The following is a 25997-nucleotide window of genomic DNA, read 5'->3' as shown; positions in this document are numbered from 1 at the left end:
GGCAAAACCCTAACATCCAGCATGCACACGACAACCTCTCAGAGGGAAATGGGATGAAGGAGAGTTGCCCCCTCCCGAAGCCAGAGGGAACATGACCGGCAACAGAAGGAAAGGCATGGAGGGCCAGACGATGTTCATACTCAAATACGGTCCACTTACAGTGAACAAGGGTCCTCTTCGTTGAGATCTGCTAGGTATACATTTGCAAAATGGATGAACAGCATTCCTATGGCTTGTTTGGAAGTGTCTAAAAACCTGTACGAAACAGAATCGACACTTGTTATCACTCTGACAGGAGGGTACTATCCAATTTGGGGTAAATGTTAAGTCTCAAATAAGACAAAAAATGCTGCTGGGGAGACCCCCAACCTTCCAATGACTAGTCCCCTCCTCTGGGGCCGCTAACACTAACTAGGGCTTGGCCTTTCCGCTACCTTTCAAAACCACCAGTATCAGTGCGTCCCTGATAGGCTGCCGACTTATAACAGATGTAAACACACAAAACACATTTAAAATATGTGTCTCTACCTTTTCATTTTTGTTACTTCAAAACAGAACGCTCGATCACAGCTTTGGATGAGGTCCAAGGTGCTTCTCCTTTAAAGAGCCCCCAGCTGACTTCATGCAAAAACTCAATGACATGTGAGCTTAACAAGACTTGCATGAATCCAGCACTGCTGCCAGAACCCTGAGCAACCTTCAGATGCTGCAGCTTAAACAATGGGTGGGACCCAGGCGGACATGCGTTCCTGTGAAGGGTCTGAGGATAGACATTTTAGGCTGTGAGAGTCATCGTACTCTGCGTGAGTACACACTCTGCTACTGCAGTGCAAGGGCAGCCAGGGTCACTAGCCCCCTACTGACATTTTACTTGTGGAGATGGACAGTGGACAGGTTGAGGCTGTGGGCTATAACTTGCCAATCTTGGGCTAGAGGAGAGGAGTTTTAGAAAAGAAAAAACAAGTTCTGTAGTCTCTGGGACACATGGCAGGAGCATGGTGGAGACAACATGGGCCCTCAGTCTCTCTTCAACCATGAGCACTTGGAGACCACTTGCAGTCCATGGCTGAGGGACCTCTGGATTGCGGCCGCTTCTCCCGGCCTCCCAGGCTGGGCCTTCAGAACTGGGCAGGCCACTGATGGGATGATGGGCGTGGGACTCAGGGCTGCAATGGACCTTAGAGATTATCCAGACCAACCCTGCAACTGAGGCTTGAAAATCATTTCCTAAAATCATGGTAAAGTAGGAGCTGCCACAGGGGACCATGTGGAAAACTCAACTCCACATTCCCCCAGACCCCCTGCCCAAGCTAAATACTCAAGACTTGAGAGAAGATTATCAACATTCAGAAACAATGTATTGAAGATCAATCAAGAGTAAGGCTAAAATGTTACTAAAAGGCCTTCACCACAGAGATTTCTCACAAGTTTCCTTCAGAGGGAAAGTTGCTATGGTTACGATAGGTGCAAGAAGGACAGCTTCTTGAGGGCATCATGTTGTCCTGAGGAACTGCCTGTTGCCTTGTGAGGAATTTAGTTTTTTTGGAGTTTTGTCTTTGGAGGCTATGTCTGAATATCTCACCAGCATATTTAGAAGGAAAAACTGCTGCTACAAGGTCATCCTAGGAGTAAGAAAGACTATAGTTTTGATGCAAGGAGCATGTACACGGTACATCTGACTCATCTCCACATTTAGATTACTTTTTTGCCTACACATAGAGAATTCAAGGATTTAACATAGTCCATCGACAGGGAGAAGTAACTAACAAAGCCTTCAGTGTGGACGGACACATCTGTGTCATCGTCCATTTCCTAAAACTGGACAACAGAGTGATGACAGAAGCACCACCATCTGGCTGTCACTAACCCTATCGTGGGCTCAACATTTATCTGGAGAAACAAAAGTACTTTCATATTATACACAGCTCATGACGATAAACTGGACTAATGGATTTCAACACTTTATGCCACGTATAACTGCTCACATTCCATGCCCCCTCCACCCCCTCAAAAAAACTCAAAATAGTCAAAAGTATTCTAGGAATGAGTTAATATTTAAATACCCACCATATCCTCCATGGTCGTCTTTCATGCTTTGGTTCTCTGAAGCGTTTGACTAAAGGAAAAAAAAGAGCAGATATTCAGTAGCTTGCCACAGTGATAAGGAAGCAAAGTGCATTTAATAAGCTGGGGATCCTCAGCACACTCAGTGTTCACACCACTGAGTCAGGGTACTTGCTCAGGCTTCCCTGGTGGCTCAGATGGTAAAGAATCTGCTTTCAATGCAGCAGACATGGGTTCGAACCCTGGGTCAGGAATATCCAGTGGAGAAGGGAATGGCAACCTACTCCAGTATTCTTGCCTGGAGAATTCCACGGACAGAGAAGCCTGACAGACTATAGTCCATGGGGTCACAAGGAGTCAGACACGACTGAGTGACTAACACTTTAATACATCAGGTAACCAGGAAGACAGGCTGAGAAGGAACTAGAGGAGGGAGGGTCCTCAGTGCCAGGCCATGGAGCTTGGAATGGGTTCTGAGGAAAGGAAAACCCAAGGGAGAGAGCTAAACAGAGACATAGACACAGAAAGACACAGAGGTGGAAAACCACCTCTGAATGGTGTAGATGGTGGGTTTCCGAGGGCAGGATGGACTAAGCAAAGCCCCAGGCAATAGGCAGGGGCCCTCCCAGCCCAGGACAGTCGGGGTGGTGTGCTCATTCAGCAGCAGCATGACCACGATGGATGACAAAGGGCTCCCCAGACTGACAATCTTGACCTCAGGCAGGTCTGCAGACAACAGCTTATACAGATGGAAGCAAAAACGTTCTCAGTGTCCTGTCCTCCGTTAAAGCCCCAGGCAGACTATTTCCACAATGACTCTACTAAAACCAACAATGCAAGTGCCATGTATGTGGGGTTTTCCTACACAAAGTACTGAAGAAGAAACAGACACGATGGTAGCAGGCAAGAATCGACTTCTGGCAGAGTCCCAAGCTGCAGTGAGGATGCACGAAGAGGAAGGAGGCAGCGAGGGAGAAACCAGTGCCGAATCAATAAGCCCTACTTCTCTAAATAAATACAGGCAGCCCTCAGTCTGCAAAGCAAGGATTACCTATCCACATAAAAGAAACTTCTGGTGTTTTTCGAGACATTTTGATAGACCAAAAAGCAAGTGAAATTGTGAGGAGCTCTGTCACCCCACTGACACATCTCAGATCTAAAACATCAGCAAGGCCACAAAATCTGGAGTTTGAGGGAGGCCCAGAGGTTCAGTGAGCAACCTCCCGGCTCACTGAAGGGCTGGGGCTCAGGAAAGAGAGGCGGAGGGAACTGGGCCAGGACAAGCCGTCTGGAGGGAAGGCCGACAGGCAGGGCTGGGGTACCTCCTGCTCATTTGCTTGTCTCCTCAGGGGAATCGGTCCCTAATAGCATAAAATAAGGGATGTTAAAACAACCAAAAAGAACACCCTCATTCTTGGGAGACATGCTGAAGTACCAGAATGGGTGCAACTTACCTTCAAGTGGTTTAGGGGGAAATTATGCTATATATACTAATTATATATAATAGATATATTATAAATGGCATAATTTATAATGTGGAAGCCCTACATTATAATTATACATGATAAATAAAACAAATGTAAGTGATGATTCTATAGTAAGTATTTGTAATTCTATTAGAATGATATATAAAAAGTAAAGAGAAGCAAATACCATGTTATGGGCCAAACTGTACTCCTCCTCTCACATGCCCAATTCATGTGAAGAAGTCCTAACCTCCAGAACCCAGAATGTGACTATTTGCAGACGGGACCTTAAAAGAGATAATAAAGGTAAGACAAGGTCACACAGGTGGGCCCTAATCCACCATGCCTGGTGTCCTTAGAAGAAAAGGAGACTAGGACACACGCAGACAGAGGGGTGGCCGTGACAGGACACGCTGAGAAGACAGCCACCTTCAAGCCAAGCAGAGGCCTCGGGAGAAATAACGCTGGCCAACACCTTGGCCTGAACTTTCACCCTCTAGAATTGTGAAGAAAAAAATTTGTGTTGCTTAATCCACCTATTCTGCAGTAGTTTGTTCTGGCAGTCTTAGCACACCAATACGGAGGGCAACACAGTAATGGGTAAACCTAGAGGAAGGATACTTCGGTATTCATGAAATCGTTATTTAGACGTTTTCCATGGGTCTAACATTTTCTGAAATAAAAAGCTGGGAGGAAAACACACTCTGGGAGAATGAACCAGTGCCTGCATTCAGAGGGCAATCTGGCATTAACTATTAAAACTGTTGATGCCCACAATCCCTTAACCTGCGGTGCATGGCCAGGTACATGCTGTACAAGTCTTACTGCACCATGTGCCGAGATGCATAGGTCTTCACTGTAATACTGCCATAACAAAAACCCAGGAAGAAGCCAACACCATCAATAAGGGGTCAAGTATATACATCACAGTACAACACAACACCAGGCAGTTGCTAGAAACAAGGTATGTCTGCATGGATTAATATGAAAAGATTAATGAGTTATATTAACAAATAACAGAAGAGTATGCCTACCATGATTCTGTTCAGATCCATGTTTTAAAAATATACATTTATGCCGATATTACACATGGGTTTTTTTTTTCCCCTAGGGTTAATGTTAAGTGACTGTTAACAAGGGCTCCCTTTGATGAAAGGAATTGTGGATCAGGGAGTAGACTTTTTATATCATTCTGAATGGCTTAACACTCTTCCATGTTCATAATGCTTTTATTAAAAAAAAAAAAAAGACAACCCTATCATGGACTTGTACTAATGCAGCAAAATGGGGAAAAGTGATGTGACTCGTAGCTGGGTTCTGCGACAAGAAAGGGAGAGGAAGAGTGTGTGCAGGCCATCCATGCCTAGGAACAGTCTCACCCCGGAGCGCCCTCAGCGGGACGCAGAGTACATTCAGATTCTCCTGCTTTCTCCCTCTCCCTCTCCACCCCATTTCCCTAGAATATATGTACAAAATACATGTATACAATACATGAATACAATATAAAATACATGTATTTTAGACTCTGATATATTTAAGTGAATGAAGAAACATTAAGAAAGCTCCCCCAGATCTAATTTGGACAAGAGCAGAAGAACCCGTTCACCCATCCCTGTTTTATTGAGGGGCCTGCCGTGTGAGAGGGTCCGTTTGGCAGGAGATGAAATGAATAAAAATTTCCATCTTCCTTACACTCTAGTGGGGAGAGAGGAGTAAACACACAGCATGTCAGATAGCAACAGTAGAGGAGAGCAGGAAAGAAGCAAAGGGGTCTCGGAAGCGGGTGTGCAGGGGCAGCTGAGGAGGCCCGGCAGGCGAGCATCGCTCTCTGAGAATCACCCATGTCTGCGAAAGAGTCATCAGACAGAAGGCTGAGGCCAGGGACTGTGGGAAGTACGGGACACGAGGTCAGGTCTCCCAGGGTGAAGGCTCCCCTCTGCCCACAGTGACCAGGGGGCAGGAGCAGGGCAGCATGGTTGTGGCCCACAGTTCAACAGGCTCAGCCCCTGCTGTGCTGTGCTGAGCAGCGAGAGCAGGCAAAGACCACTATGAGAACCCAGGATGAGGCAGTGGTGGCGTGGCCTGCTGGTAGCAAGAGAGGACGAGAGGAGGTGGGCTCCCGGCTGTTTATCCTCAACACTGAGCCAACAGGGTCGGGGGGTGGGGCGGGTGGTATGAGAGGAAGAAAACAGTCCAGGATGACTCCAGAGCTGGGAACTGACATGGTTCCACTGCACTTCTGGCTTCGGTGTTAGGGTGGTGAGAAACGGAAAACTGGGGAGACACACTTCTCTACAGGGAAGAGACAAAGAACTGTCCCCGAGTCCCTGATGGACGGGGAGAAAGGTAACCAGTCTCATGGACACAGACCTGCTTCCCACAGAGGTCTGGCAGCTGCCCCCTCAGAAGCTCCACAGAGTTTCTCAGGCACAGCCCTGGGACAATCCATCTTTTCTCAATTCCTAGTGCTCCTACAGGATGGAGAGAACTCAGAGGGAGCAAGAAGCCAAAGCAGCATGCAATCCATCCTTTCCAGCATATCCACCAATATCCCCTGAGGCTGGAGGGCTAGTGGAGGGGAAGCAGGCAAACATTAAGGGTAGGTCAAGCGCCTGATAAGAAGTGACACTGGAGTTGGACCCCAAGGTTGACAGAGCAGCACCTAACAGAGACCTTCGTGCGACAAAGAAGAAGAGAGTGAGGATGTGGAGAGCGGTGACAGACAAGGGGGCCATCAGGACACGGAGCCCTCACGGGCTCCCAAGCAGGCTCTCTTGCCTTCAAGCACACATATCCTGAAGACAGGCATGGGGCCCCATCTCCAGAAAAGCAGTAGGGGCCAAGAGCCAGAGAGATGGGTTGTGAGTCCTGTCTCTGCTACCAGTCATGTGACTTTATGTAAAAGGAAAAAGAAGAAGGGGGGCTGCTATGATCCAGGTTGACCCTCAATATCTGTGAATGTGACCTTACTTGGAAAAAGGGTCTTTGCAACCATAATTAACTTAAAGATCTTGCGAAGAGATAATCCTGGATTATGCAGGGGGCCCTAAATCTGATTATAAGTACTCTTATGACAGAGGAGAAGACGGTCTTGTGAAGACAGGAGCCTGGAAACTTCGGAAGCCACCAGAAGTGGAAGAGGCAAGGATTCTCCCCTAGAGGGGGTTGTGGTCCTGCCAACACATTGATTCTGGACTTTGGGCTTCTAGGACTGTAAGAGAATAAGTTTCTGTTATGTTAAGCCAAGAAGTTTGTGATTATTTGTTATGGCATTCTTAGAAAAGTAATAAAGCAATTTTTAAACTTTTTCTCTTTCTTTTTTTGGCCACGCTGCATGGCTTGTCAGATCTTAGTTCCCCAATCAGGGATTGAACCTGGGCCTTGGCAGTGAAAGAGTGGAATTCCCTTTACTTCTTAAAAAAAAAATTCAGATTTCAAAACACTCCCTTCCAACTGAAATCCCACTCTGTCTCCCTTCTCAGGGCCAATCCCTGTCACCTGGGTGCTAGGTGAGCAGAAGATGGACAAGTATCTCTGTAAAGAGAGAGACAGATGGTCTCAGACTTTGTAGAGTCAGGCCCTCGCTGCGGTCATTGACAGAGCCCTGGAGCTTCAGCTACTGTGCACGTGGCCCCATCTCTTAGACGGGAAGTGACGTGGTACCCCTGGCGTGGCTGTGTCATCTCTGAGTCATTCTACAAGCACCACTGCAGCCAATGTCCAGGCCATGCGCTGTCTCTGCCTGTGTGGGTTCACTGTGTGCGTCAAAGCTTATGTACAACTGACTCTGTCATACTGCCCTCCAGAGAGGCTACAGCAACTCATACAAGTGCCCATTTCCTCACAGCCCTGCCTGCATTGTGTATTATGAGACTTTTTGCTTTGACAGTGTGGTCACTGGAAGCATGGCTGCAGAGGGCACTCATCAGGGCACATGGGCTCCCAGGCATGCTCAAATGGGGCTGGCAAGACTCCCACCTGCCCTCCTCTCTGCTTCAGCTCACACCCTCCCCTGAGAGGACCAGGGCACAGTTGGTCACGCTTTAGAAGTCTCATGCTTTTGCTGCCACACAACTGGACGGCAGCAGGGGTGAGTGGATGCTGCGTTTCACACCGGCAGCCTCGCCACTGCTCATGTAATGCTGCCACGTGGTTTTGCACACAGCTTTGAGTCAGCTCCTAGAGGACAGGGGCTAGGCACCCCCTTTCCCCACCCTCCTTGGAGCCTTGCCCAGCTGATACTCCAAGGACTCACTGAGCGGAGGAAGAGAGCTTTCAGGTCACAAGAAGACATATGAGGTGGCACTAAAAGTCAAACCACAAGAATTGGAAGGGAAATAATTTCCACAGAGCAGCTGCAGTTCTACTTAGAAACCAAGTAGTAAAAAGTGGAACCGTTTTGAAATTAAACCACCCAATTTGAGAGAGATGTGTGGTCCAAGTCGGCGCAGCCTGAGTGAAGGAGAGTGAGAGGCGTGTAAGGGGCAGTAAGAGGCTCCTGACTGCCAGGGGAACAGAAAGCAGGGTTCGAGACTGAACGACGATGGGGCAACCTGGGCTTCTGTAGACATGGTTCCCAGGAGGTGGCATTCCCCTGTGCCCCTCTTTATCTCATGGTATTTCCCAAACCAGCACGATGAGGGTATAAAATCACCCCTTGCTGTGAACACAGTACAGAAAGAGGCTCATGAATGGGGCAGCCTTCTTGGCAGAGAGCTTCTCTTGGCCAGGAAAATCCACCGAGGCAATTCAATTACAAAATAAAACATGTGGGAAGTGTGTATTTTTATGACTGAAGTCATACTCTTAAAGCTGGAAGGTGATGGCACGCTACACAGTGACCACTTGAGGGTCTGGCATTTCACAAAGTGATACAACAGAAGACATCCTGGGCAGTGCCATGTCACAGGCTACAGAAATCAGAGTCACAGGCTCTTCACTGGGACCACAAACTCACCGGTCCCTACGTGAGACCCTGGGTCTCTGTGAGCAGGCTTCTACCCTCTGGGGTGGGGGAGCTCCAGAGACTGTGAGCTCATGCTTTCTTGTTCTTTCCTGGGGGTAAACACTCTCCTTCCAGTGACCTGAAGCCAGGAAAAATAATCCATAATTTTGGAGCCTTCTACCCAATGACAGGCTGCTGACCAGGATGACACCTCTGATGGCCTCATTTCTCAAACTGTACCATGGCCTAGGGCCCAAAGGTAACTGACTGTCTACTGGGACAAACACAAGCAGCCCCATTCTCAACTCCACAGCAAGCCCTGCAGCAAAGCAGCCCCACCAGTGCCAGCTGGGGATTGCTGAATAAACTAGGCAGTTTGAACTCTGAGTCACAGCCAGAAGGGTCCTGGTGGGTCCTGGTGAGGAAAATGGTGGGGGGAAGAGGTGATGTGTCCCAGATCACCAGGTCCTTAGCAGTGGAGCCGGGGTGAAATACAAGCCACCTGAGACAGGTGGCTCTTTCAGTAACCTCAAACCACACTGCTGGTTCTAAGTGCCCAGGACCCCAATCCCAAAGGACAGAAACTCCTGGGGGTGGGGGTGAGTAAATCCACCTCACCAGCAGTCAAGGAAGAGCCCAGAAGTGTGTTTGCACTTTCTCTAAATTATAAATGATCACCCCAACAGCTGAGCCTCTTTAACACCCGTTAGTGGTGTGAAAACCCCAAATGTACTCAGTGTCTTCTGGGCAGGGAGAAAATTCCAGGAAGACTCTGAGGAAGTCTGCTGTTTACCAACCCCCACCCCAACCCCCCTGGACCCTCTCTTTCTAAGGAAATCCCTTTGCTAGCATGTAGACTGCGTAATCAGCCTCCCCTGCAGCTGGGTGTGGCTGAGTGACCAAGTGCTAGCCTAGGACAGTTTAGTGGAGCTGATGGAATTCCAGCTGAGCTATTTCAAATCCTAAAAGATGATGCTGTGAAAGTGCTACACTTTATATGCCAGCAAATTTGGAAAACTCAGCAGTGGCCACAGGCCTGGAAAAGGTCAGTTTTCATTCCAATCCCAAATACTGCTACTACTAAGTCACTTCAGTCGTGTCCAACTCTGTGCGACCCCATAGATGGCAGCCCACCAGGCTCCCCCGTCTCTGGGATTCTCCAGGCAAGAACACTGGAGTGGGTTGCCATTTCCTTCTCCAATGCATGAAAGTGAAAAGTGAAAGGGAAGTCACTCAGTCGTATCCGGCTCTTAGCGACCCCATGGACTGCAGCCTACCAGGCTTCTTCGTTCATAGGATTTTCCAGGCAAGAGTACTGGAGTGGGGTGCCATTGCCTTCTCCAATCCCAAATAAAACAATGCCAAAGAATGCTCAAACTACTACACAATTGCATACGCTAGCAAAGTAATGCTCAAAATTCTCCAAGCCAGGCTTCAACAGTATGTGAACCGTGAACTTCTAGATGTTCAAGCTGGTTTTAGAAAAGGCAGAGGAACCAGAGATCAAATTGCCAACATCCTGGATCATCGAAAAAGCAAGAGAGATTTAGAAAAACATCTATTTCTGCTTTATTGACTATGCCAAAGCCTTTGACTGTGTGGATCACAATAAACTGTGGAAAATTCTGAAAGAGATGGGAATACCAGACCACCTGACCTGCCTCTTGAGAAATCTGTATGCAGGTCAGGAAGCAACAGTTCGAACTGGACATGGAACAACAGACTGGTTCCAAATAGGAAAAGGAGTACGTCCAGGCTGTATATTGTCACCCTGCTTATTTAACTTATATGTAGAGCACATCATGAGAAACGCTGGGCTGGAAGAAGTACAAGCTGGAATCAAGATTGCTGGGAGAAATATCAATAACCTCAGATATGCAGATGACACCACCCTTATGGCAGAAAGTGAAGAACTAAAGAGCTTCTTGATGAAAGTGAAAGAGGAGAGTGAAAAAGTTGGCTTAAAGCTCAACATTCAGAAAACGAAGATCATGGCATCTGGTCCCATCACTTCATGGGAAATAGATGGGGAAACAGTGGATACAGTGACTATTTTGGGGGGCTCCAAAATCACTGCAGATGGTGACTTCAGCCATGAAATTCAAAGACACTTACTCCTTGGAAGAAAAACTATGACAAACCTAGACAACATATTAAAAAGCAGAGACACTACTTTGCCAACAAAGGTCTGTCTAGTCAAGGCTATGGTTTTTCCAGTGGTCATGTATGGATGTGAGAGTTGGACTATAAAGAAAGCTGAGCGCTGCAGAATTGATGCTTTTGAACTGTGGTGTTGGAGGAGACTCTTGAGAGTCCCTTGGACTAAAAGGAGATCCATCCAGTCCATCTGAAAGGAAATCACTCCTGAATATTCATTGGAAGGACTGATGCTGAAGCTAAAACTCCAATACTTTGGCCACCTGATGTGAAGAACTGACTCATTTGAAAAGACCCTGATGCTGGGAAAGATTGAAGGTAGGAGAAGAAGGGGATGACAGAGGATGAGATGGTTGGATGGCATCATCGACCCAATGCACATGAGTTTGGGTACACTTCAGGAGCTGGTGATGGACAGGGAGGCCTGGTGTGCTGCAGTTCACGGAGTCGCAGACTCAGACACGACTGAGCGACTGAACTGAACTGAACTGTGCCACCTTTCAAGGAGAAATGAAGAGGCAGGTGATTCTTACAGCAAGAACTAAAGGCAGTCCATTCGGGGTAAGTAACCTGAAATCTAGTCTCTGCTTTATCAAAAGTTTTATTATTTGAAGCAAGTCACTTAACTCCTCTGGGTCTAAGCATCCTCCGTTGTCGACTTCATAGGATCAACGTGAAAACGAAACAGCTGCAGTGGGTGAGTGGTATGATTGCCTCACCACTACCCTGCATCAGGCATTCAGTCCAGGATTTCACATCATTACTTCTTCTCTTCACGACAACAGTGAAATGTATTATTCACATTTGACAGGTAAATGTATTATTCACATTTGGACCACAAGGGCAGAGAGGGCCCTGGAGGCTCCCTGAGGCCAAGGACCATCTCCTGCCATCAATGTGTCCTCCTGACTCTGGTCCTCTTCCCATAAACACCCCTACACTGTGGCTGGAGTGAGCTGAGATGACACGCCTTGCTTAAAACTTTCCAGAGTCCACCCTATCTCCCTCCCCTCAGGGAACACAACTGGACTTTTCAAGCTGGTAACACAAGGTCCCCACGGTCCGGCATCTCCCGACCTAGCTATTGCTCACACAGTCCCTTCAATGTGGCAGGGCCCCCATATTTCCTCTCCTGGATAACTCTTTAAGATTTAGTTCAGACCACTCTAAGACATGCCTCCTTTGTAACTGAGCTAAGCCTCCTTCCTTCCTCTGGCTCCCCAAAGTCTCCTATGAACACCCTCAGATTAACACTTCACATGCAATGCTAAGGATCTGTTTCTCTCTCTCACTAGACAGTTAGTTAAGGAGGCAGACACTTCCTTAACTTATTTGTGTTTATACCCTCGCACCCAGCCCAGCACCTAGAAGAAAGCAGGCACTGACCTGAACAGATGGAGCGGAGCACACCAGGCTCCGTCATGGGCCAGAGGAAGTGACGGCTTAGCACTCAGCGTGCAAGCTCTGGGCTCAAAATCTCATGCCGGCAACTAAGGTGGGGCCAGAGAAAGCTCTTAACCTTCCTGGCCCTCAATCTGCCTCTCTATAAAATGTAAGAAATTGCTGCATTCATTTCACTAGAGCATTAACAAGAGAGTATTTAAAACTGCTCTGTCCTTAGCAGGTAGTGAGCATGTCACAGCAAGAAGGAGCAGAGAGGCACCGCGGTCAGATGAAGATGCGCCTTCAGGTGCAGGCCCACCTGCGCACAGCAAGAAAGCGCTCCTCTGCCTGCAAGCTGTGAATGCAGGGCCTCCCAGAAGTCTTTCGTTTCTCTTTTAGATAATAAATCATTGTGATAAGTTTGGAAACTAGAGAAAGTGAAATTACCTAAAATGCCATCATCTAAATACAACCAAGATCATTAGCCATTGCATCACTGTACTTCTGGTTTCAAATCTTCTGGCCTGCACTTCCCATGTGGGACCAGAACAAAGCTACAGCAGGCTGCGGTTCCCTGGTCTGCCAGCCTCCATCAGCCCCACAGGATGGCCACTGGAAGAACTCTCCAGATTGTGGTGCTCTGAAAGGTAGGCACCAAACTGCGGTGACAGGGACACTCTGAACAGAGCATCAGGGCACAGCCCAGGATGGAGCAGCCCACAGACAGGCAGGGTTGGGCCTCCAGCCTCACCACAGACAGGCAGGGAACACAGGACACGCTCAGGAAACACTGAAGGACTGTCAGGAAAGAGGACTCTAGAGCAACTCGGAAGGCTTTGAAGGTCACCGAGGAAAAGTCAAGTCTGGTTCTTGTCAAGACATCTCATGCTCCTCTTGGCTAAGGATGGGAAACGCACCGTGAAGTCAACTAGGGGCTGCTGCAGAATTTCTTCTAGAGTCAGAGTGAGGAAAAAATTTGAACTGACACATCGCTGACTGATTCAAGAAACACCATGGAATGAGACCCCCGTCATCACGCTGTGATTCAGGAGGAAAAGCAGGCCAGTGCTTCTGCCCCAAGGGCTGGCTGAGCAGGCGGATTCAGTGAGGAGCGCCATGGTCAGAGTTCAGCTGGGGGTGCTCACCCCACAGAGTGAGAGGCCTCTGATGAACTTGCCTCCTCTCACCCAGAGCCACTGCCAGGAGATGGGAGGGCAAGGGGACTGAGTGTCTCTTCAGTGATCCCCAGGACCGCTGCCCTCTTCCCATAGCAGGCTCGCTGGGCCTCTGTGCAGCCCCTCCCCGACCTGTCTACTCAGAACACAGGGCCTCAGGTCCTGGGTCTCTCTCAGTCCCCACGCAACCTTCCAGAATTACCTGCTTTACACCCCCACTCCTTCCACTGTCACTTGGGGAAGCAAGATAGTCAACTTCTGCTGCCTCCCATCATATAGGGAGGGACTTGTAGGTGTCCTCATATACTCAAAATCCAGGTATTTTAGGGGTGGAATTTCAGGTTGATGGAAGAGATATCTTTGAAAAGAGACCTTTTTAACAGCCTTCAGAAATCACACCCCAGGGGTGAACCCCAGCACCTCTTCAATCACATGATTCACAGAGAGGAGGCTGAGTCAGCTGGGCCCAGTCAGGAGAACCCAGACTGAATCTGATCACTAAGACCAGTGAGCACCTTGTCAGAGCAGAAACCAGTGCAAATGCTGCTGGGGGCCTGCAGAGCCTGCAGGGTTGAGCCAAAGTTAACCTGCCCACGGCTGTGGGTTTCAAACCCATCACTCCTGCCCCACCTCCTAGCCTTTACCTGGGACAGAGGTGGCAGAGCAGCAGCTCCAAAGGCCACGGGCAATGGCTCTTTCTACATGTCCCACTCGAGAGTCACACTATTTTCCATAATAAGACTATTGCAGGGACTTCCCTGGTGGTCCAGTGGCTGGGACTCTGCACTTGAGCAACAGGGGGCCCCAGTTCACTTCCTGGTGGGGGAACTAGATCCCACATGCTGCAGCTAAAGATCCCACATGCCGCAACAAAGACTGAAGATCACGCATGGTGAAACAAGATTCTGCGCAATGAATTAATTAATTTTTTAAAAAAGTCTATTTTTTGCTGGTCGGTCTGTCCATCCATCCATCCATCCATCCTCCACAGAGCTCTTTGTGGAAATCTCAAAAATATATATAGTTAAACATTAACATAAAATTATGCCACTCTTAAAAAAAAAATTATGCCACTCTTCACCTAAAACTCCCATGGCAAACAAATCTGCCAAAAGTCAAACTTTATACCTTAGAGCGGTGTACTTTAAAAGAATTTTAAAAACAACAAAACAAACACAAAGCCTTCCCACAGCAAAAGAATAAAACACAGGCTCCTTCTCAAGGCCCAGGGACTATATGACTCAGGCTCCACCTGCTTCCCTGACCTCCTCCCCTCATCCCTTCTGGCCATTCTGGCCTTCTCGCTACATACCACATTCACCATGCTCCATCTTGCCACAGCTGTATTTTCAAAATGTCTGGAACTCTCTTTTCCCAGTTTGCTCCCAGTTGGCCAAGTGTCAGGCCCCTCTTTTCCCAGTTTCCAGGTCACCTCCTCGGAAGCCCCTGTTGACCACCTCACCTGAGATATGCACATCCTGTATTGCTCCCATCCTTCAATCTCATTTTCCTGTTCCATTCTCTTCATAGCACTAATAGCTCTCATCTCAGAAATTCTTCGGTATTCTCCTGACTATTGTTGTTTTCTCTCCCAACTAGAAAGTAAGCTCTGTAAGACCAGGACCTTCTGCTCTGTTTATCCTCACATTTTTAGCACCCAAGAGGGTACCTGGCTCCTAACAGGTTGCTATGCAATATTTGTTGAACAAAGGAGTTCATTCAGTCTGTTACTTAAGACATAGTTATTGAGGACTGTCCAGGTATCTATTTTTAATTCAGTAAGTTCCAAGAATTTGCACAATGAGTTCTTCCAGAGGACTAGTTTATAAACCATTAGTCCTGAAACAGGACCAAAATTGCTAAGCTTTTTCTTTGGCTTTGGACAAAGTAATCTGCCAGCAAGACTGCCAGAGGACACTACCCCTAAGCATTCTTCCTTCTAACTAACCACAAGGCAGGATTAACCGGCCCGTCAAGGCCTCATATTTGGTCTTAGACGCAAAAACCAGACACTCCGGGTTTGAAATCAGTTTAAGTGTTCATGAACACTTTTTGTAAGGACTCTTACTGGATAGACAAAGCCTAGGTTCTAAGCTATCTACCTTTAATCCTCCCAAGCAGTAGTTCTGCCAAAGGGTGAAAGAAAAGTGAGAGAATAAACTGTCTAGCAAATAAAAAGGCTTAACCTTCTAAACATGGGGCCTCATTAGAAGCGCAGCTTCCCTGGGATCAGGGTGGCTGTGCCATCTTCTAATGCTGATGATCTCGGCAGGGGTGGGAGAGTTCCGTGGGGAACCACTGGATGGAAAGAAATGCCAAAGGCTGATAAGCCCACAAAAAGATATGCAAACCAATAAGGCCAATTTTTAAAATGCAAATTAATTATTCTTGCCCCAATAAGCAAAGATTAAAACACTTAGTGAGGATATTAGGACATAGGCACTCAGTTAAAGAGCAGAAAAAGTAAAGTAAATGGTATAGCCACTAGGGAAATGTGGGGAAGTGGAACTCTACTCTGTGAGCCAGCGTCCTTGGGAAGGTCTAGTGAAATCAGAGATTTGCTGTGACTGCACTGCTAACCAGATTTCTTGGCCAAGTACATTTATGAACTTCATTTAATCTCCTGGTGGACAAAGATGTGTGTCGTTTTTTTCCTATCAATTCACAGATCACTTATAAAGTTACAGCAGATGTTTTGGTAATTTCTGCTTTGATTTTAAATATTTATACACTGCGGCCCAGAAAATACACTTCTAGGAATTTCTTTTATAGCTACACTCACACAAATACCCAAAACTCTGTGCAAGAATGTATTGTCGTTTTGTCTGCAAGAGTGTAAGACTTAAGTGGTAAACGGCTATCAATAGGGGAGGGGTTACATGTAAGTTATACAATGGAATACAAGTGTTAAAAAGGGAGGCAGAGATGGTACACTTGCAATGGATGAATTTTATGCTATGTAAATCACACCACAATACAGTTTCTAGTGGAGGTGATGGAATTCCAGCGGAGCTATTTCTAGTCCTAAAAGATGATGCTGTGAAAGTGCTTCACACAATATGCCAGCAAATTTGGAAAACTCAGCAGTGACCACAGGGCTGGAAAAAGTCAGTCTCCATTCCAATCCCAAAGAAGGGGAACACCAAAAAACGTTCAAGCTACCGCATAATTGCGCTCATTTCACATCCAAGCAAGGTAATGCTCAAAATCCTTCAAGCTAGACTTCAACAACTGGGCCCTGTACTATGCCTCCATTTTTCCTGAGATCTCGTAAACTGTGCCTGGCCTTTCTGATCAGGAGCTGGTGTTGGCAAGCCTATTTCAAGTTAGAAATTGCATGATCAAGGCATGTTGATTCTCTCGGGTTGATTTATGCTCATTCTAGACCTCTAGAGATGCCAAAGAATGTACAGACTACCATACATTTGTGCTCATTTTGCAAGCTAGTAAGGCTGTGCTCAAAATCCATCAAGTTAGGCTTCTGTAGTACATGAACTGAGAACTTCCAGCTGTACAAGCTGGGTTTAGAAAAGGTAGAGGAACCAGAGATCAAACTGCCAACATTCAGTGGATCATAGAGAAAGAAAGCAAGGGAAATACAGAAAAACATCTACTTCTGCTTCATTGACTACACTAAAACCTTTGACTGTGTGGATCACAACAAATTGTGGAAAATTCTGAAACAGATGGGAATGCCAGACCACTTTACCTGTCTCCTAAGAAACTTGTATGCAGGTCAAGAAGCAACAGAACCGGACACAGAATAATGGATGGGTTGCAAATCGGGAAAGGAGGACGTCAAGGCTATATATTGTCACCCTGATTATTTAACTTATATGCAGAGCACATCATGCGAAATGCTGGGCTGGATGATGCAGAAGCTGGAATCAAGATTGCCAGGAGAAATATCAACAGCCTCAGATATGCAGATGATACCACTCTAATGGCAGAAAGAGAAGAGGAACTGAAGAGCCTCCTGATGAGGATGAAAGAGAAGAGTGAAAAAGCTGGCTTAAAACTCAGCATTCAAAAAACTAAGATCATGGCATCCAGACCCATCACTTCATGGCAAATACATGGGGAAAAAGTGGAAGCAGTGACAGATTTCATTTTCTTGGGCTGAAAAATCACTGCGGACCATGACTGCAGCCTTGAAATTAAAAGATGCTTGCTTCTTGGAAGAAAAGCTATGACAAACCTAGACAGTGTATTAAAAAGCAGAGGCATCACTTTGCTGACAGAGGAATCTATAGTCAAAGCTATTGTTTTTCCAGCAGTCATGTATGGATGTGAGAACTGGACCATAAAGACAGCTGAGTGCCAAAGAATTGATGCTTTTGAACTGTGGTGTTGGAGAAGACCCTTGAGAGTCCCTTAAACAGCAAGGAGATCCAACCAGTCAATCCTAAAGGAAATTAACCCTGTATACTCATTGGAAGGACTGATGCTGAAGCTGAAACTCCAATACTTTGGTCATCGGATGCGAAAAGCGGACTCAATGGAAAAGACCCTGACACTGGGAAAGACTGAGGGCAGAAGGAGAAGGGGGCGACAGAGGATAAAGATGGTTGGATGGCGTCACTGACTCAATGGACATGAGTTTGAACAAACTCCAGAAGATGGTGAAGGACAGAGAAGCCTGGGGGAAAAAAGCAGTGACCATAATAGCAATGTGTCATGTGAGCCTATTTTTATTTTAAAATTATATATACATATAGAAATTTGAAGGCACACAATAAACTGTTACCATGGGTAGCTTTCTAGAGGATGGAATTATAGGGAACTTCTGTTTTTTATGCTACAAATTTCCATACTGTTTTCTTTAGTTGTTTACAAAGAACATGTATTACTTTGTGATAAGAAAATTAAAAAAGGTCTAAAAACAATTAACTGAGAAAAAAGCTTCTGTTACCAATAACAATAATTTAAAAACAACAATAATACAATTTTGCATATTAGGTAATTTATAGCCTTCCTCAAACCCAACTCATTCAGAAAATTTCCTTCTGACAGAAAAGCTTCCAGCTGGCAGGACTCACTAGAGATGGGAAATATGTCACTTCAGTCCATTTAGTCCACTTCAACCAGGGGCAAGATCACTACTGCACTATTTATCATCCCTGGTGGATGATGTGTGTCACTGTGCTCTAGGCCAGGGCTCCCCTCACATCTGATGCTTACATGCATAAGTTAAAATAAAATGTTTATTGTATACATTTACATTTTATAGGATTTCCCAGATTCTCTGCCTTTTAAAAATTAACCAACGAATAGCAATCCTGATTGTGCTGGAGAAGAGGCTTTGACTGCATTAAAAGGTCTGCACCTCATGGTTAATCAAACAGAAAAAGGTATGGCCCCAGAGTCCAAGTTTCTCAGAGGGAACATCTGCAGCCTGGGTCCAGTCCCACCAGGGAAGATGACCATTGGCCCATCATTGTTGGCATGGGAAGTTGTCTCACCACTGCCTCTGACAGTTGGAGGAGACACCCGCTTGCCCAGCTGCTCAGTGATGAGCTGCAGACTACAGAGTGGGTTTTCATCCTTGGAATCCAAGGCTCCAAAATCATTCCAGCTGCTTAGAGTGGTCCAAACGTGGCAGAGAACAGAGCATATAATGGATATATAGGGACGCTGTGTTTACATTTTGGGCCTAGAAGGAGAGGTTACAGGTACAGCTACACATCCACTCATGGTGAGTTAAACACAGAAGCTGAGGACATGGCTCATTCAGCTTTAAGAATCTCACTAGGAGGAAAACCCCAGTGTACTGTTTCACTCATAAAGATGACTCCACTCGCCCTCTGGCCTTCTGCAGGTCATATACGCTCAGGCCATTCCCTAGCAGTGGTGAAGGGGCCACCTGGCCCCCACCTCCCTTATCCAGCAGCCACTATGAACAGACTGGAAGCTATGTGAGGGTGACTAGCCCAGGACAGGTTTACATCCAAAAGGGTCTCCAACCAAACCCCATCTCATCTTTGAAGAAAAACAGCCTCGTCTCCTAAACCCAACATGCAAGGCTTATTCACATGAGTTCCTACAAGTGTTTCTGGGAAAGCCTCATCAGAAATGGCGTCATCATGGTCATCGTCAGAATACTAAAAAGAAAGTGAAGTCCCTCAGTCGTGTCTGACTCTTTGCCACCCCATGGACTGTAGCCTACCAGGGTCCTCCATCTGTGGAATTTTCTAGGCAAGAATATTGGAGTAGGTTGCCATTTCCTTCTCCAGGGGATCTTTCCAACCCAGGGATCGAATGTGGGTCTCCCCCATTGCAGACAGATGCTTTACCATCTGAGCCACCATGGACTGAAGGCGTGGGCTATGCCAACTGAACCACTTCTCACATCTACCCTGGAAGGACAGTATTAGCCTATGTTTTAGATAAAGAAACTGAATCTCAGTGCAGTTAAGGAACTTGCTGAAGTCTCACAGGTGACAAGCTACACAGGATGTGTAACTGTACCTGTAACCTCTCCTTCTAGGCCCAAAATGTGAACACAGCGTCCCTATATATCCATTATATGCTCTGTTCTCTGCCACGTTTGGACCACTCTAAGCAGCTGGAATGATTTTGGAGCCTTGGATTCCAAGGATGAAAACCACTCTGTAGTCTGCAGCTCATCACTGAGCAGCTGGGCAAGCGGGTGTCTCCTCCAACTGTCAGAGGCAGTGGTGAGACAACTTCCATGGCAACAATGATGGGCCAATGGTCACCTGGATTCAGGTCCAGAATCCAGGCCACTGCTGACCTGTACCCCCACAAAACAAGCTCCAGCATCAGGACTGACTGGGCTTGGCCCCTTGGTACTAAATGCAAAGCTTGTGAAACGCAAACCTCTATGTGTAATCCAGACAGCATTAACAAGTCAAGAACAGCCTCCAAAAGAGTTTGCTCAGAAAATTTAAGTATAGGTAGAAAAATCATTCAAGAACTTTGTTTTATACTGACGGTAGCTAATAGTGCATATATTTATAATACAAGCATTATCCAAAATTTCAAGGCTTACAGTTAAGAAGTCAACTCAAGTCTTAATGCAGGTGGAAACTGAGACTGGCTGGCAAAGTTCGTTGGTACAGAGAGGCCACAACAGGCCTCCTCTGACAAGCACTGTCCAAGGTTGGCTGCTCCTGCCACTGCTTGGCCTCCCACAGCACAGCCCCAGCAGCTAGAGCCGGGAGTGGGAAAGCCCCAGGTCCCCCAGTGTGCGCAACATCCCTCCACTATCCCCACGGCCCTGCACCCCTCCCCCCAGCTGCTACTCTAGGCTCTGTGCTCCCCAGCTGCCAGCACCAAGTGGCACAGAGGGAAGGTATGTTCACAAACCAGAGAGGCCCCCAATGCCCACGCAAGTGAGAGGCAGCACTGCTTTGTGACAGCACCACACATACCCAGCAGAGGACTCTCCTCTGGGAATGCACTGGGGCTGATCTTCTAACTTTACTGATGGACGTGAACTGATAAATAGAAGGTCAGCTCTTCTCTTGATACCATAGTTATAAACCAACGCCGAAGACCTTTTCCCTAGCTTCTCAACTCAGGGCAGCTGGCACAGAATCTTCTCTTTTTCAACAACATATGTTGTGTAACCAGCAAGAGTCTGAGCAGAACAGAAGCAACAGAGTTCATTTTCTTAGTCCCAGAGTCTGGGAATCAGGTGTCAGAGCAGCAGAGAGCAGCTGAGGAAGCCTTAACTTTACAATAATAACCTGAATCCAAGGAGCCTTGGGACCATAAACAGAGAATTCATCCGTCTCCTATAAACTAACATATCTATAAGTCCTCCAGGCTGGCAGCACGAATCCCATCTAGAGTAGTCTGACAGATGCTTCAGGCACCTTGGGTTTCTCTCATAGCTATCTTCACCTCTTCCCCACTTCGGAACAACAGGCGGCCTGGGTAAAAGGATGGCATGATAAATGAGAAGTGTGTATGCTAGTGAAGGGGGAGAGACAACATCAGTATCCAAAACCCTCCGGACAGGGAGCGCCAGGCCACCCTAGGAAAGGCAGGTGTGGACCAAAGTTGTTGTTCAGTTATTCAGTAGTATCTGACTCATTGCCCATGGACTGCAGTACGCCAGGCTTCTCTTTCACTAGCTCCTAGAGTTTGCTCAAACTCATGTCCATTGAGTTGGTGACGACATCCAACCATCTCATTCTGTTTCCCTGTTCTCCTCCTGCCTTCAGTCTTTCCCAGCATCAGGGTCTTTTCCAATGAGTCAGCTCTTCCCATCAGATGGCCAAACTATTGGAGTTTCAGCTTCAGCATCAGTCCTTCCAGTGAATATTAGGATTGATTTTCTTTAGGATTGACTGGTTGGATCTCCTTGCTGTCCAAGGGACTCTCACGAGTCTTCTCCAGCACCACAATTCAAAGGCATCAGTTCTTCAGCACTCAGTCTTCTTTATGATCCAGCTCTCGCATCCATACACGACTGCTGGAAAAACCATAGCTTTGACTACACAGACCTTTGTTGGCAAAGTAATGTCTCTGCTTTTTATGCTGCCTCTGCTTAATATGCTGCCTCTGCTTAATATGCTGTCTAGGTTTGTCATAACTTTCCTTCCAGGGACAAGCATCTTTTAATTTCAAGGCTGCAGTCATGGTCCGCAGTGATTTTGGAACCCAAGAAAATAAAATCTGTCACTGCTTCCACTTTTTCCCCATGTATTTGCCATGAAGTGATGGGTCTGGATGCCATGACCTTAGTTGTTTGAATGCTGAGTTTTAAGCCAGCTTTTTCACTCTTCTCTTTCATCCTCATCAGGAGGCTCTTCAGTTCCTCTTCTCTTTCTGCCATTAGAGTGGCATCATCTGCATATCTGAGGTTGTTGATATTTCTCCTGGCAATCTTGATTCTAGCTTCATCCAGCCCAGCATTTTGCATGATGTGCTCTGCATATAAGTTAAATAAGCAGGGTGGCAATATACAGCCTTGACGTCCTCCTTTCCCAATTTGCAACCCATGTCTGGTTCTAACTGTTGCTTCTTGACCTGCATACAAGTTTCTTAGGAGACAGGTAAAGTGGTCTGGCATTCCCACTTCTTTCAGAATTTTCCACAATTTGTTGTGATCCACACAGTCAAAGGTTTTAGTGTAGTCAATGAAGCAGATGTTTTTCTGTATTTCCCTTCCTTTCTCTATGATCCACCGAATTTTGGCAATTTGATCTATGGTTCCTCTGCCTTTTCTAAACTCCATTTGGAAGTTCTTGGTTTGTGTACTACTGAAGCCTAACTTGATGGATTTTGAGCACAGCCTTACTAACATGCAAAATGAGCACAAATGTATGGTAATCTGTACATTCTTTGGCATCTCTAGAGGTCTAGAATGAACATAAACCAACCCGAGAGAATCAACATGCCTTGATCATACGATTTCTAACTTAAAATAGGCCTACCAATGCCAGCTCCTGATCAGAAAGGCCAGGCACAATTTATGAGACCTCGGGAAAAATGGAAGCACAGTACAGGGCCCAGTTCGGGCCTGACTACCTGTCCTCAGACTCAGCCCAACAATAGTGCTGGGAACATGGTTCCTCTGGGCTTGCTCCTCAACCAAGCTACCGGCAGGAGACTGAGCTAGGTGTCTCACCACACCTGACCCTGTGCAAGAAGAGCTAGAGGCTGACCTCTGGTGTGGGTATGTAAGCACAGAACCCACTCACTTGCTGAGGAATGACCAAACAATGTGACCCAAGAATCAGGAAAGTGCCAACTGTGCCCAAGTACCTTCTAGGGGCAAGAGAAGAGCAGGTGGCTTGGGAAAGACTGAGAGCTCAGGGCAGCGAGCAAAAATTCTATACAAAGACTCTATGGAACAAAGCTCTGTACTACATAAAGCTAGAACTTGAGCACTTCCTTTCACTTAGCATTGAGATAACAGCCCCTTTTTAAAAGAGGGAGAAAAAGAAAGATCCATCAACTGCCTCCTTACAAAAAAGGAGCTGAGAAGTCTGAAAACATGTAGCAAGTCACCTGCACAGGATGAGCAGGCTCCATTTAAAAGATTAGCCCCTATTTGACTCCCACACATAACTCAAAGGCTCATTATATAGCAAATTAGTCTGATATTCATCCTGTATCAACAATCTGTGTGGAACGCAGAAGTTCCAATTTCCTACCAGTTAAATACAAGCAACAAGCAAACAGGCTGGCTTGCTAAAGGTGAGGCAAACATAAGAATGTGAGCAGATCTCATTGTACAGATAATACATTCTTTACAAACTGAAGGCATGTGGCAACCCTGTGTCGAACAAGTCTATCGGTGCCATTTTTCCCAAGATTTGCTCCACTTCATGTTTCTGTGTTACATTTTGGTAATTCTCTTGATATTTCATATTTTTAAATTATTATTATATTTATTACGGTGACTTGTGATCAGTGACCTTTGATTTCACCGTTGCACCTGTTTTGTGGCACTACAAGCAGCAGCCATATAAGATGGCAAACTAAACCCATAAATACAGTAGGTTCTGACAACTCCACCAACCAGCCACTCTCCTCCCTCTCTCCCTATCCCAAAGTCACAAAGACTTTCTCTTACGTTTTCTTCTAGAAGTGCTATAGTTTTCACTTCTACAATACATCTAGATCATGCATTTCTACTCAATTTTTGTATATGGTATCAAGGCTTGTTTTTAAGCCATGCACCCTTTCTCTAGGGCTAGACAGGGCATGATTTTTTTGCGGTCTCTCCTGAATGCCCCCAGTGTTCAACAACGTCTCTCACTCTAACTGGAAAGAAAAACCTCCTGTCTTAAATAGTCCGGCTCATAGTTTCCCAGCAGTTCCTTGCTCTGCCTTTGAATTTTCACTTGCACACACACAGATTAACATCTATCAATAGAAAAGGACTTATGGAGACCTCTGAACAAATGCCTTGAGCTTTTCCCCTATGTAGCTCTTTTTTCTCCATATTGTCCCTGAAAATTCCAGCTGCTCTGGCTTCCTCAACTTTGTCTTCTCAATTCAGCAAGGCTGCTGGGCTCAATTTGGGTTGTTCCTCACTACTGTGAGACCTGGAAACTGCCTCCAGGAGAAAACTGAGGGGGAGAACCAGAAGGCTCACTTCATTATTTTCTTTCCCTCATGGTTCCTGAGCTACCTGATGTCCAATTTCTGCAAACAGTTGTTTCATATAGTGTTTTGGTCTGTTTTCTGATTGCTTACCAAAATATAGGACGAGTTCTATACTGGTGGTCCCCTCACTGGCAAAAGCCTCTTCATCCACTTTTGCACACCTCAAGTGTTAAATTTATCCACATAAGATTCCTCTGGCTTCAATGATATGCCCTCCTGGATTCCAATCTCAAGATGAAAAGCCTTTGGATTTTTCCTAGTCTATCTATCATGTCTAGGGAAAATAACTGCAATGATGCCCTCAGGGAAAAACCAAGCCGATGAGGGACAATGAGAACCAAATGGTGTTGAAGAACTCCACACACAGAAGACATGCGAAGCCCAGAGGCTGGAGGAGCAGCGTCCTTGCGCCACAAACTGCATGTGAACACTGCACACTCACAGCGGGAAGCCCCACTGTTGGAGTAAGACCCACCAGGTCTGAATTCCAGTACCCCACCTAGTGACTGCCTTACTGTTGGATAATTCACTAGTTTCTCAAGGTATAAAATAGGCTATACATGAGAACCCACCTCATGCGGTTAATGTGAGAAGAAAATGAGTAAAGCATGTACTAGGACTTGGCACATAATGAACAACTATAAATGTGACCTCTAACTGGCCAAAGCACCTTCAGAGCCTGTGGCTCTTACCTCCCACCTAGGGGAGGCTTTACAAGAAAGACTGAAAACAGACCCTATATTTACATGGTCTCAAAGTATCTCGCCACAATTTACTTAATTTACAAGGGGAAAATGTTACCTTCACAGTGGAGAGATCTGGAGGAACCACTTCACCCAAGGTGTCAGGTGTTGGCTTATTCCAATGCTGGGATAAACCAGCATCAGGTGCCAGAGGGTTCGATACACTGAGGAAGTCACAGCAATCCTTGGGGAATATTCCCTCCAAAAAACACATAACCTGGATGTAATCACGAGAAAACATCAGACAAACCTAATCTAGGCCATTCTACAAAGTCACTGGCCTATACTCCTCAAAAATACCAAAGCCAAGAAGATAAAGAAAGGCTAAGGAATGATTCCAGACTAAAGAGATGTGACAACTGAATCCAAAGTATGACTCTGGACCAGGGAAAAATAGCTATAAAGACAATTTATAAAATCTGAATATGGACTGTGAATTGGTAATAGCATACTAATGTTACATTTCTCCAGCACTGACAAATTGTACCACAATTCTAAAAGAGAACATCTGTGTTTTTCTTAGAAAATGCATTCTGAACCATACGGTGATTAGAGAAGAAAAAAATTTCAGTCTCCCCACCTCCTAGCTCTCTCTCTGACCAGATTCCCAGTAGGGGACAAGTTTCCGCCTTGGCCTTGAGCACCCGGCCAGGGCACCAGCACCTGCCTGGCAGCCAAGTCAGTCCAGCTCAGCTAGGGCCACGCAGAGACCTAACATGTACAGTACAGACTTACGTCCTGCAACTTCAAAGGAGAGCAGTATGGGCTAAGGTCAAGGAGCACCTATTAGCAGATGCAGAGAATGTGGCAAGGTGGGAGGAAGGAGAAAAGCATTTAGGGGAAAGAGGACTGTGAGTAAGGGGAGGAGGCAGGAACGGGTCTGGCAGGTGTGGCGGCTGAGAGAAGAGCAGCAGGTAGCATCTTGCTGCAGCCCAGTGTTTGGTATCATGGCTGTGCTCCTTGGCCTGGACTACAG

At 46.4% G+C, this 25997-nt stretch overlaps 1 protein-coding gene across 2 annotated transcripts in view; it reads right to left on the bottom strand.

Moving 5' to 3' along the window:
- LOC102171745 (store-operated calcium entry regulator STIMATE) overlaps positions 1–25997 on the bottom strand; it is a 54011-nt gene that overhangs the window by 15858 nt on the left and 12156 nt on the right. Inside the window, exons 1-3 of one of the 2 annotated variants that reach the window (XM_018067099.1) lie at positions 14653–14973; positions 2068–2116; positions 160–255 (exon numbers count right to left, since the gene is read on the bottom strand). In XM_018067099.1, the coding sequence (XP_017922588.1) occupies positions 160–255; positions 2068–2116; positions 14653–14683 (176 nt within the window). In that variant the 5' untranslated portion in view covers positions 14684–14973. Of the gene's footprint in view, positions 1–159; positions 256–2067; positions 2117–14652; positions 14974–25997 lie in introns of those variants that run through there. The other variant, XM_018067098.1, reaches the window with a different exon arrangement.

Source organism: Capra hircus, chromosome 22, assembly GCF_001704415.2.
Source record: "Capra hircus breed San Clemente chromosome 22, ASM170441v1, whole genome shotgun sequence".
NCBI classification, from domain to species: Eukaryota; Metazoa; Chordata; class Mammalia; order Artiodactyla; family Bovidae; genus Capra; species Capra hircus.
Note: the sequence above shows the minus strand (reverse complement) of the source record. Positions and strands in the feature narration are given on the sequence as shown.